The 12,657-nt window shown below is 42.5% G+C and overlaps 2 protein-coding genes across 2 annotated transcripts in view; both read right to left on the bottom strand.

Annotated features, from left to right (window-relative positions):
• Positions 1–1,328, bottom strand: part of LOC135088971 (uncharacterized) — a 37,168-nt gene extending 35,840 nt beyond the window's left edge. Inside the window, exon 1 of the mRNA XM_063984059.1 lies at positions 1,035–1,328. The gene's annotated coding sequence lies outside the window, so the exon portion shown is untranslated. The remainder of the gene's footprint in view (positions 1–1,034) is intronic.
• A 1,577-nt stretch (positions 1,329–2,905) lies between these two features.
• On the bottom strand, positions 2,906–12,457 carry LOC135088892 (uncharacterized). The gene is made up of 10 exons (XM_063983955.1): positions 12,250–12,457; positions 7,281–7,392; positions 6,672–6,788; positions 6,237–6,276; positions 5,612–5,775; positions 5,137–5,319; positions 4,642–4,714; positions 4,126–4,325; positions 3,422–3,544; positions 2,906–3,172 (listed from the first exon to the last, which is right to left on the bottom strand). Exons 3-10 carry the CDS (start codon positions 6,780–6,782, stop codon positions 3,158–3,160), a joined length of 909 nt encoding a protein of 302 aa, XP_063840025.1. The 5' UTR covers positions 6,783–6,788; positions 7,281–7,392; positions 12,250–12,457; the 3' UTR covers positions 2,906–3,157.
• Between the last annotated feature and the right edge of the window lie 200 nt (positions 12,458–12,657).

Genomic DNA, 12,657 nt, shown 5'->3' with positions numbered 1-12,657 from the left:
TAAAAAACGCAGCTAGACAGGAATGCTTTATAAATTCAGACTTGCCACACATTTTAACTAATGCCACAAATAACAACACATTTCAAAACGCAGTAGTATTAAAGATATTTAAAAAGAAGTATCTGGAAACTGTTGGAACCTTCACCCTATTTAAAATCGTTCAAATGTCCCCCCATTCTGGCTTAAACATAACGGAAAACACTTTAAAAAATCTGAACTATTTTCTAAAACCATTTAAAGTGAGCTACAAGCACAAATAAAAAATCTACCGAAAAAAAATTCAATATTATTGGAAGTTGAACACGAATAAAAACAAGTGTACGGTGCACGCATTTCACTGAGCGGGACGGCAACACACTTAAAAAAACACCAACTATTTTTTAAAACCAATAAGAACCTAGTACAGGCTGAAATAAAAAATTTAGTTTTGGGACCGTAAAAAAAAACGCCGAAAACGGCCCTCTTATTTACACAAAAACAACACCAAAATCACCACTTTTCACGCAACACACGCGCTCAAATAACTTAAAAAACAACGAAATATTTTTACAAACCATAAAATCTTAGCTACAAGCCGAAATAAAATACTTGGGAAATAAAAAAAAATAATATTGGAACCGGAGGGGGCTGGAGAGCCTTATCAAAGATGGCGGCGGAGGGGGCCAGTGGAGGGGACGACCAACCCTTCTCACTCATTTAAACCCTCGCCAAACTTAAACTAAGTAATGGCAGGTATATCTAAAGAGCGGATATCAAAGCTTGGTCATGTGGCTCCGCTTTGCGACAGTATTGGTTTAAGACACTCACAAATAAGATAGATAATGGCTGATAAATAGAGACCACCCAGATTGTTTACATTTTCATTAAGTTAAATTTTACGGTTTTTAGCAACGAGACGAGGCTGACACAGGGATATATTGTGCTGGAGGTTAGGTGAGATGCGTTAAAATGAGTTAAAACCGTGGATTGTTCAGTTATTCATTAAAAAGTTACGTTAAGTTACCTAAATTCATTCTAACACTTCCTGACCTTACCTTTCCTGTGGTGGTGATCTACCTCCCTGCCTCCTCGTCACTAAAGCTGGCTGTCTAGCACCTTCTCACAGCCAAACTTTTCTTTATTTTGCTTGTTTTCACTCACTGCTGCCTTCGGGTGTCCACTGCTAGAGCCCACGCCTTCCTCATTACCAACTAAAGAAGGTTTAACTCATGGGTAAGCCTTGGCAGCCACTGTGTAGGCTTGGTTACACACAAAAAAAAAAAAAAAAAAAACACACACAAATTCTGTCAGGCTGGGAGTTGAAACAGACGCGTACAAACACCACCCATAAACGCGACACACTGACTGCTTAACTTGCCAGGTAGCAGCAGACTGAGACGCTCCACCTCCACCGACCATCCCGCCGCTGCGCTCCCTCTTCCTGCCCCTGCCTGTCTCCACCTGCCTCCCCTGATCCTGCCAACCTCCACGATGCAGTGAAGACTAAACAAGCCATTAGGTGCACTCCAACTGAAGGTGTAGAGCTTCAAGCTATTTTTTTCTTATTCACCGGCCACAATAAAACATGGCAGTATTTATTCAATATATGTGTCGGAATGCAAATGTCGTAGCCAAGCCGAGGGTGTGTTGTCGCCAAAGCACCCAGGCGTTGGCCACCCATTGCCCCAGAGGTCACTGGTTATCGCCGTGACCCCTTGTGAGGCTTACGGCATCCCTGGTCACACGAACAGGACAGTGCCTGCCCTGATGACGAGGCACCCGAGCGCCGAGTAAAGGTGACTAAGGCCGTGAAGTTAATGGACCTAGCCTATTCGTAATTAATCTTGTGATCAAGTTACCTTACAGTCGCTGACTTCACAAAACACTTCAGTAATGCACGAACTAGGACATAGAAAAACCATATATGTTCGCGTGTAAAGGTGGTTAACCATAGACTCCCTATGAGACATGTTTCTTACGCACCTACAGTGAAGTATAAGTATCCTGGTGATCGTGTGGAGTGAAGGAAGAGATGAGTGTACTAACTAGTTAGATTTTGAACCTTAAGGATAACTCCTTATGTAGTAGTAGATAGCAATGTACGTAGGTCGACGTTGCCGTCGTCAAAATGGAATATAAGGCGAAGTAGGGAACGATTCTCTCAGACCTAACTAGACTCCAAGAGTGGATTGTTACAAGTTCCTGGAAGGTACTCCCACTCGACAGCACCATGAAGCTCCTAGTCGTTCTCTGCCTCGTCTTGGTCGTAAGTAATACTTAGAAGATTTTTCCTAAGTGCCTTGTGGTTCTCGATTTAAAATGATGTTTCAGTATACTGTGGTCCCCCACATATTTTATGTCATTTACCATGTGTTGATATAATGCTGAATTTTGATGAGTGATTTTAATATCTTTTGTGGCACTTCGCATGTAGTGCTAATATTTTAATGTTACATTTGATTATTCTTTTATGTGATTATGTTATCTGTGTCCTTACTTATGTATTATAAGTTACTGAATGACCTGAGATTGGTCGATAAAAGCTTACTAACGTGAAGTGAAAAGTGACGTCAAGATTTATCGAAAGGTCATTATATGTTTTAATATGTGTTGGAATTCTGGTCTTTCGTTGCTTGCGAGTATCGTGAAATGTGTTAACTACTGGTTAATAAATAGTGTTAACGTTTCTGAACTGCGTTTGTGGCTTACCCCACTGTGAGAACCCCGGCCTTAACTCTCGGTTACCTGGATTTAAACCTTGTGGTGTTTGTTATATAAAGAATTAGTGGAGTTCCTGCGTAACTTCTGCCTTCCCTTAAAGGTAAGGAGGAGGGTTACGACACAAATATGAATCTATATTTACCAAAAGAGCTCACTGTGCGATATACATTCATGCATAGTGCATGCGGGGATATAAAAGATGGAATACGTAGATGCTGCTTCATTTATTCATCACTGCACTTCTTTTGGGTGCACCAAGAACATTGCCAAATATTACAGTGAATCTCATCTGTATAATATAATAGATACTGTTCTAGGTAACGGCACGAGTTAATGGTAGATAAGTAAAAATTGCACCAGCACACTGAGAAAGTTGTTGTTGTGCCTCGAAATTGTCTTGAAATGTGGTCGTCTGCGTGGTTCTCTGAGTGGCCGGGCATCCAGGTAGTGTTTAGAACTACGGGGAGCGAATCTGAAACAATGGTGAGCAATTAGTCATCAGGAATGACAGGAAATGTTTGATATCACACACACACACACACACACACACACACATCATAGCTAATAAGTATTTTTTGTTTTTCGTGAATATTTTCATAGTGTGAAGAAGTAGCAGGGGAGAGGAAGAGGTTATCAAATCTCTCCAGGTGACACTGGTCCCCGACAAACCCGTGGCTACACATAAATACACACACACACACACACACACACACACACACACCCTGATGGTGGTGGTGACGGCGTCCATGGAACCAGGCCCGTCACTGCTGGACACTTGGCATCTGCTGTTTGTGGGTGAGTGCATTCCCACAGTCCTGATGATCAAGTCACCGTTGGCCAACACCTGCAGTAAGAGTAACAGTCTTCCCTGTTGACTTGCTTCAGTATAGTGACAAAATAGTCGTATCATGATGCACTTCTGTCTTTGTGCATCAATACGAGTTAGCATTATCAGTAAATATAAACATGTAATGGGCCCTGACTGCATCTTCCCCCTGTGTGGAGCAATAAACAATACGCGCACAAATGGAGAAAGAAAATTACTTTAATACGATAATGAGTTTCACAAATGCACGACATTTTTTTTTATTCATCACACTCAATGAAACAAAACTGATAAAAAAAAAAAGGAGGCGTGTTTAATTTCAGATAATCATTGAAAACAACATTCCTCGTGACTTGCTTTCTTCTGTACTTACGTTATTGTCTATTTGTGCAAGTAAGCGATGAATCAGTGTTCATTTTTCTTACAAGAAATTTCAATAGCATCACGTCCCATTGTTTCTAGTGTGTTGTTTGAGTTCACTATGCTGCATTACACTATAACTCGCTAAAGTGGGAAGGTTATATGTGTAGAATAAGTGCGGGAGGAGTTGAAAGTGAAGGAAGACCAATTTATTACCTATTACTATCTCTATTACTCACCTGGTAGTTGGGGTTTGTGTTTCCCACGTAGGTGTTGTCCACGTACCAAGTGTGCATCAGATTTCTGCCCTGGGCGCGGCAGGGCAGAGTAAGAGAGTCGCCCGCCACGGCCCAGACCCAGGAGGAGTGGTAGTAGATGCGAGGGAGACTCTCCAACTGGCTGGTCTGCATGTTGCACGTGCTTCCCTCCTCCCTCATGCCTTTATTAAGGAGATATGTGTGTGTGTGTGTGTGTGTGTGTGTGTGTGTGTGTGTGTGTGTGTGTTGATTTGCATTTACAAGTTTGCATTTTTACGCTTTGAGTCAAGTTCGTAATCTCCTGCCTTTTGATATCGAATTATCATTTTTAAACACACACACACACACACACACACACACACACACACGTAATCTAGAAATTCAATTTTTAAAATATATTGGTATTATGTAACTTTCACACTATATCTTTATCTTCTTTTTAAACTTACTGAAATCCTGAAGAGAAACATGCGTTAACAATATAACTAACTGACTTACCTAAGAGACGGACGGTAAAGTTTCTGAAGTACACGTTATTTGAAGGTGTTCTCATTTCCAAACTGTATTCACCCTGAGAAGCGAGGAAACATACTTTTAAATAGCCAATAACTCACGACAAATAAGATACCACACTGCTCCTTGTCGAATATATGAACACTAAAGGAACGTAACATCTTTAGGTCCCCGTCTCCAAACTGAATTCACCCTGATAAACGAAGATACTTGATTAAAATAGAAAATAGCCCATGAGAAATGAAACAAACACTTTCGGCTCCTTATCGAACATATCAGCAACAGCAGCACTAAAGGAATGTAACATCTTAAGGTGCCATATTCTGAAACACATCTGCCCGCACCTTGATTACATAAAGTTGCACATTATCAACAGGAAAACACTCTTGAGAACCCTGCTAATCATCTCTGTGGTCTTTGGAAGCACTCACGGTGAGAGCAAGGTGTTTCTGAATAAGGGCCTTTGTTAGAGTTACAAACCTCATCCTTCTCGGCAGCGCAGTCGATGAACACCACGGGGGAGACGCGGAGGCGGGTGCCGGAGGAGGAGCCTGAGGGGGCCACGGGAGCAGGAGCCGCCAGGGGAAGACTGACCTCATTGGTTATCTCCTCGTACACTTCCTGCTGTATCTGCTGTGTCCTCGGGTTTTCTTGCTCCTCTCCCTGTGTGTGTGTGTGTGTGTGTGTGTGTGTGTGTGTTATTAGTTGCGATTGTTACAACCATGAATGAAAGCAATAAGAAAAAAAACTGTGACTAATAAATGCAAATTCAGTACACGATCTTTAGAGACACCTATAAGGAAGAGAAAGAGATAAGAAGAATAGATTTTCCAATGTCTAACCAGCATAATGTTTAGAAACGGCTGCATTATGAGATAAAAATGTCTCAGCGTGGATTATGATTAAGAAAACGTATCTCAAAGAGCAGTGAAACGCTGTGCAACTCGTAACAAACCGGACGCAACAGAGGCAGATAATTCTTGTACCAGGTGACCTCAGTGCCAACAGGAACCACAGCCTCGCACTGCAGCTGAGCATCCTGCTTCCTGCTGACGAAGGCTTGGCGTGGAGAGCAGTTGGCCAGCCACACCACTGCTCCAGCGCCAGTGGATGACGTGCCTGCCGCCAGGAAAACGTGCCAGTGATGACACGCAGGTAGTAATAATGTGATAACTTGACACGACTAGACTGAAGTAAGACGAAACACGAAAAGAAGACAAATGAAATAAGGAGAATAAAACAAGCTAACCTGACAAGATTGGACTAGAGGAAGATGAGACACGAAAAGAAGACAAATGAAATAAGAAGAAAACACGCAGGTCACCACACCAGTAAAAAGATGATTAGCACAGGATACCCTTGGAAGAAATACGTTTGAGTAGAGAAATAGAAGGCAAGAGTATGTAGGGGAGACAAGTGAAGATCAGCAAGAAAAAAAATCCTAGCCATTTGAGACAAAGCTGAATCCAAAAAAAAAAAAAAAAAAAAGCAGGATTTGCATGTCTATTGATCGTGAATTGCTCAATAATGGAAGACTTGAAAGTACAGACGCTGTTTCTTATTGTTTGTCGAATACTTACGTTTAGGCTTAGCTTCATATAAAGGCCTGAATGAGGAAAGCTAAAGGGAGGAAAGAAAATGTTATGTAGATAATGTAGTCTGATGAAATTTGTCTGTTCAGTTGATTTATTTATAAATTTCAACTATTTTTTATTGCTATATATTTATTTTATTCTTATTTTTCTTACTGAATCTGTGTGCACCACTAATTATTCCCTTCCTCTCCTGACGGTTCTAAGTTACTATTCTTATCAACTTTCTAATTGCATGATTCCTTCCTTCTCACTACTCCGCATTTCAAGCAGTAGTAGTGTCTCAAAAATTACCTTTAATTAATCATGTCTTTACTCACATTTCTAAGTCACTACTCTTCTCAGCTTACTAACCCCATACCTTATCCTCACAACTCATCTGCACAACACTAGCGTCTAGCAGTGATTCCTAACATATATCACCTTCAAGTGCGAGGGAGACAGGGCCGGAAGAAGGTTGTGGCGCAGAGGAATGGACCACTGACCACCCACAGCCGTTGCAAAGATAATCAGCGCCACACACGGGGACAGCATCGTGGCCTGGGGGTGAGAAGAGCTGATGTGACACTTGAGGCGGGAGGAGAAGGGGGATCGGAGGAGGTAATGGAAATGTATTGTTGTGAAAAAGTAGTTGGGGATGGAGGAGTAGGAGATGGAGGTGAAGGTGGAGTTGATGGGGAGAGGGAGACCAGAAGTGGAGGAGGAGGGAGTGATGAAAGGGACGGAGAAGGGAGGAAGAAGGGAGGAGGAGTGTTGGAGAAAGGAGGAGGACGATGAGGAAGAGGTGGTGGTGGTGGAGGTAGTGGTGATGGTAGTGGTAGTGATAGTAATAATAATACGCGTTGTTCATTGACAATATGTCATGCACTAAAATAATAGATAGATAAATAAATAAACAAATAAATAAATAATGATTTGAAAAAATTAAAACGTATGTCAAGATAAACAGTAAAGAAACATTCTCTGTAGAAGCAAAACACGAAGGTTAAGAATCTGAGAAAACGAGGCTGCGGTGTGTGAGGGAAGACTCACCTAAAGACCGAGATCGGAGGCTGCTTGCTGTCAGGAAGGATCGCACTGAAGGAGCTGAGTGGCTTGGTCTGGCCCCGTTCCTCATCTTTATACTCCCTTCCAAAACACGTGCCTGGAGAAGTTTTACGAAGGCATACATTAAACTGTGTCAACTGATGAAGTGTGAATAGGAGGTAATGCTAAAGTTAGTATGGGGTGAGGCAGTCAATAGCAGCGAGTTAAGAAATCAAGGACTGTGGTTCTTTTCGGCGGCATCTTGGCGGCGTCTCATCATGGATTCTAGTCGCTCTACATCCAGTTTGTCTGCAGGTGGTATGGAATGACTTGTATTCATAACAATATAGGAACACTACTGATATTCGTCTCTCTACCTCCAGTTTGCCTACAGGTGATATACATGGATATAATAACATAAGAACACTACGGATCATCGTCTCTCTACCTTCAGTTTGCCTAAAGATGGTACAGAAAGACATATATTCATAAGATCATAAGAAAATAAAGGATGCTGCAACAAGTCATCGTACCTACACGTGGCAGTCCCTGCATGAAATATACCTACTTATTTCCATCAATCATTTCCATCAATAACTTCTTTTAAAGCTCCCTGATAACTCATGATATTTACAAAACATGTGTAGATTTGTCGCGAAAAATTAAAGAAAGCATCGTACTTTGTGTAGATGTACGATAATTCTACTCCCCAACAACATTGTCTTGATACTAAAAGAGTTCTACAGCAAGGTTCCTATTTACTGATGTGAAATCAATACATTTTGTTCGTCTTTATGCGTCTTACGTGTTCATCTTCGTAACACACGGTTATGTACGAGGAAAAAGAAAAATAAAGAAAATAAATTTGCCGCTTGGTGACTCCCGCCCGTCCTGCGAGGGTGTGGCCGTGACCTGACTTGATCACGGGGGTGCAGCAGAGGAGGTTAGGCCGGAGAGGAACGGGTGAGCACTGAGCAGTGCACGTGGGATCCGCGCCCATGTCAAGTGTGTGGCGTCCTGCCGTGTTGATGTGGTGGTGGTGGTGGTGGTGGTGCCACATTTCCGCCACTAATTGCCTGTTGGTCCCTCCGTCGTCACCGTCATCGCCAAAACAGGAAGTGGCTGTGAGCGATGTGGTGTTCATCGAGGAAGTTCTGCAGCAGCTTGGTCTCCCTCGCAGCCGTGAGTTACTGCAGACACGCTTGCAGGATGTGGTGACCTCCCTGCCCAGTCTGGTGGACCTACTGATCCTCCCCGTGCTGGAACACACAACCCTGTCCCTCGTGCGGGTTGTAGAGGACGTGGTGGCGCTGGTGCCGCAGGATGAAGGCAGCCACACACAGGACTTAATAGACGCCGCCGAGCACATAGCGAGGTGGTTGCCGCTTTTGTTTCCCGGGATGAGTCACTTCAAGATCGTGTCACTAATGCAGGACATTTTAGGACCGGACATTTCTCGCCGCGTGCAACAGTGGCTGGTGAGGACTGGGCGGCTAGTGAAGGTATCTCAGCAAACAGTGAACACTATCAAGAGTCCAGCACGTTTACTTGCCCTTTTCCTGAAGCCAGCGTTGGTAAGGCTTGTCGCTCTGCTGGTAGAGGAAGTGCCTAAGTACACTACGGAGGTTGTTTATAAGCTGATACATGATGAGCAGCACCTCACCCATTCCTGGATGGTTGACGTGACCGTAAATGTGCTGAGGGCCATGGAAAAGGGAGTGCACAATACGCAGTGCTTAGAAAAAGTCTTGTGTCTGTCATACCCCGCTAGAGTGTGGCTCACGTACTACCCGATGCAGGTTGGACTGTGGGTCGGAGACACCACGGGACTCCTCGCCTCTCTGACGCCACGCCTGCAGAGTGCTTTCAAGACTGTGTCCTGGATGGTGAAAGGAGAACCGTGCTGTCACTTCTTTCCCTGTGACATTACAACATTTTTTGCAGACCTTTCATAGTCAGGGGTTAAAAATCACTTGGTGATGGACAGTTCCCACGAGCGTGAGACGCTGTGAAGGAAGACTCATCTACAAATTTGGTCTTGAATATAAACACAAACAGACGCCACCCTGCTGCAGGTTACTAGCGGGACGACTGTGGTTACGTCCATCCCTGAGCAGCAGTGCCTCTGTCGTAAGTTGTCTTAAGTTTTTGCATGGTATTTATTGTGTACTGCAACAAAAAGTATGGAAGTATTTGTGATTTTCCATAGCATGACCATTTCTGCCACTCCAGTCCATATGATACTCAACTTAAATATGGCCTGTCTGTCTGTCAGTCTGTTTCCCGCAAGAACTGGCAATAATGGAAAGCTTTACGAAGGCGTTAGTCTTGTGTGTAAATGTACGCATCTGTCCTCAGGTGGGTTGAGTATAATAGTAGTACTAGTTGTTGTTGTTGTTGTTGTTGTAGGAGGAGGAGGAGAAATGGTAGGGGTAGTAGAATGAGAATGAGGTGCGAGGAAGAGAAGAATGATGATGATAAGTGAAGTGTGAGGAGTTTGAGAAGGTAACAAAGGGCATGAGTAGGAGTTGGTAGGGGTTAGGATGAGATGCGAGGAGGGGGAGGAGGTAGTCTGAAGTGTGAGAAATATAAGGTGATATAGTGCAAGGGTAGCGGTGGACAGGGATAAGGATGAGGCGCCAGCAGGAGCCAGGGGTGAGGAATGCGTGGCTGGCGGAGCGGCCGCACCTCAGGTCGACTCTTATTGTAAAACGCTTTGCTCTCTCACCACCACTACTTTCAAAGCTCGCAGAGATGATGAGCCGGGTTTTCAAGAGCGTTTCTCCTGTTAATAATGTACAAATTTTGTTAATCTGTCACTAGAGTAGTAATGATATCCTTAAAATGCAATTTCAATTAGAGCCTTTTGAATGTAGTGGAGATGCGGCCAGGAGTGTTTCATTTGCTGCGAAACGTCTTGCTCCCGCCTCACGTACGCTTCAGAAGCGGGAATGACAGTTCGCAAAAAAAAAAAAGAAAGAAATAAAATATGACGTGAAATCTGAAAAAAATGAGTTACATCCATTTAATTTTGGTGTGTTACCAAATTATTCATTGAAGTTCAGACCTTGACGGGTCACTGTGTTCAATTCCATTACTTATTCATTCATTTATTTTATTTTATTTTATTTATACGATGCATCTATTAAGAGAGAGAGAGAGAGAGAGAGAGAGAGAGAGAGAGAGAATTACTATGAGACACAGAAGCAGAAACAAAAGACGCAAGAGAGAGAGAGAAAGAGAGAGGGGAAAAAAAAGTTAACTACGAAATAAAAAAAATAAATAAATAAATAAAATAGAATGAAATGAAAATAAGAGGTACTCGGTTTTCCAACATGGCACGAGGAGCGAGGCGAGGCAAGATTGACATGACAAGTTAGCCAGCCAGAGTAACATAACGTGAGCATAGTCAGGCACGAGGGTAAACAAGACACCACGAATGTTCCCAACGCGATGCAAATTTAAGCTGTGAACTTGTCCTTGTGTACCCAGGCTGGCAAACTTATGCACTACGATTAAACTAGCGGTGATTGGCTGTTCCAGATGATTTGTTGTATTATTAATTGTTTATTTGAATTTTTTTTCTTTATTTTTCATTTTCATATTTGTTATTTTTTTTTCCTTTTAGTTATTTTGAATTTTCTTTTTTTATTTTTGTTGTTATTTTCTCTCGTTTTCTTTTTTTTTGTATTTTTTTCATGTTTGGTCTTTTTTTTGTTTTCTCTCTTTTGGTATTTTTTTGTTGTTGTTGTTTAGTTAATTTTCTTTTTGTTTTGTTTTGCTTTTTTTTTATGAATATGAATCATAAATATCAAACAATGCAGGCCAACAAAAGAATGGTTTACTGCGTGGAGGCGCTAAATATTTCTTTTTTTTCTTTCTTTGTTCTGTGCAATTTTCTGTGTTACTGTCTCTATCTGTCTCTCTACTTCTCTCTACTTCCTATTTTTACTTCAGTTTTTCTTGAGCTATTTTCTGTGCCACTGTCTCTCTTTGTCCCTCTCTCTCTTCTACTTAATTCTACATCCCCCTTATCTTTCATCTCCTTTTCGTCTTCCTCGTATTTCTACACTTCGCAGTAACAAGATAATTACAAAACAGGAGCATTACTATTACTTAATAAGAACCAGGTTGTTAGTGATGAGTCATTAGAGAGCTTTGCATGGATGGGGATAATAGGTGGAGACAGATGAGCATGTTTTATACAGGGACTGCGACTTGTAGGTTTGTTGCAACTTCCCCTGTTTTCTTAAGTTATATTCTTACCTCCCGCATGTGTGTTGGACTACAAAATTACATACTGTGAGCAATAACGTAAATACTGAACACTCTTCACTCTTTCTCTCACTTTTTTCCCATTTCGCGATCCTCCCTCACGTTTTTATAGCCTATTCTCCTTTCCACTGCTGCCAAAACATGCAAATAACATCCAACCGCTACTTGTGCATTCATGAACCACACTCCCGGCCTTTACTTCTCCACGTGAGCAAGTAAACAAAGATTCAAGGAAAGCTGGAATAAAGGAAGGAACTAAGGAGAGAATCAGTGGCTATTTCTGAAAGATTTATGGACGGATTCGGTAGAACGGATAGATTCGATTAAGTCCTTTAGACCCAAGAGATGTTTGTGTTTAGTTTGATTATAAATAACTTTGCTTTCCATGTATTTTTTGATGAGAGATGAAGGATGAGGAATATGCGTGATGAAACTTTGAAATTCACCTTGTAAGAGAGAGAGAGAGAGAGAGAGAGAGAGAGAGAGAGAGAGAGAGAGAGAGAGAGAGAGAGAGAGAGAGATCCTAACTCATGAATCACTTATCTGTTTACCTAATCACTTCAGCGTAGCCATATAATAGTTTTTCGTTGGCTTTTATTGAAGTTAATGAGGAATACTAGTGAGTCTCCCTCCGCACCCCCCCCCTCTCTCTCTCTCTCTCTCTCTCTCTCTCTCTCTCTCTCTCTCTCTCTCCACCCACCTCATCCTGTACCAGATGGTGAAGACCGGCAGTGTTCTGTTGGAGTTCGAGGAAAAATTGTATCTGGGGAAGGTGGTGTTGTTTGGAGGAGCCCACACCTCTTCCTGCAGCCTGAACACCTTCGCCCTCCCACCAGGTGTTTCCTCAGGTTTTCCCTCAGGTGCCTCCTCCTCCCCCGCCACTGCCTTCACCTCTAGCGGGAGAGAGAGAGAGAGAGAGAATGAATGGCAGGTGGATGATCGGAGTTACTGTTGTTGTTGTTGGTGGTGGTGGTGGTAGTGGTAGTGGTAGTGGTGTTTAGAAGTCTCTAGAAGTCTGTCTCTCTGTCCTCCTTCTCTTTCTCCTCTTCGCCGTAAGACTCACGTAACAAAGCAAGAAGCATCACCCAGGTAACCGCCACGCATTTAA

This window comes from Scylla paramamosain, chromosome 32 (assembly GCF_035594125.1).
Source record: "Scylla paramamosain isolate STU-SP2022 chromosome 32, ASM3559412v1, whole genome shotgun sequence".
NCBI lineage: Eukaryota > Metazoa > Arthropoda > Malacostraca > Decapoda > Portunidae > Scylla > Scylla paramamosain.
Note: the sequence above shows the minus strand (reverse complement) of the source record. Positions and strands in the feature narration are given on the sequence as shown.

What these genes read in the sequence shown, in the direction of transcription:
- LOC135088892 (XM_063983955.1), bottom strand. Translation starts at nt 6,782, where the DNA reads ATGCTGTCCCCGTGTGTGGCGCTGATTATCTTTGCAACGGCTGTGGGT. An exon ending in ATCTGCCTCTGTTGCGTCCG is followed by an intron (nt 5,320 to 5,611) that starts GTTTGTTACGAG and finishes ACACACACACAG; the next exon opens with GGAGAGGAGCAAGAAAACCC. An exon ending in ACACAAACCCCAACTACCAG is followed by an intron (nt 3,545 to 4,125) that starts GTGAGTAATAGA and finishes CTCTTACTGCAG; the next exon opens with GTGTTGGCCAACGGTGACTT.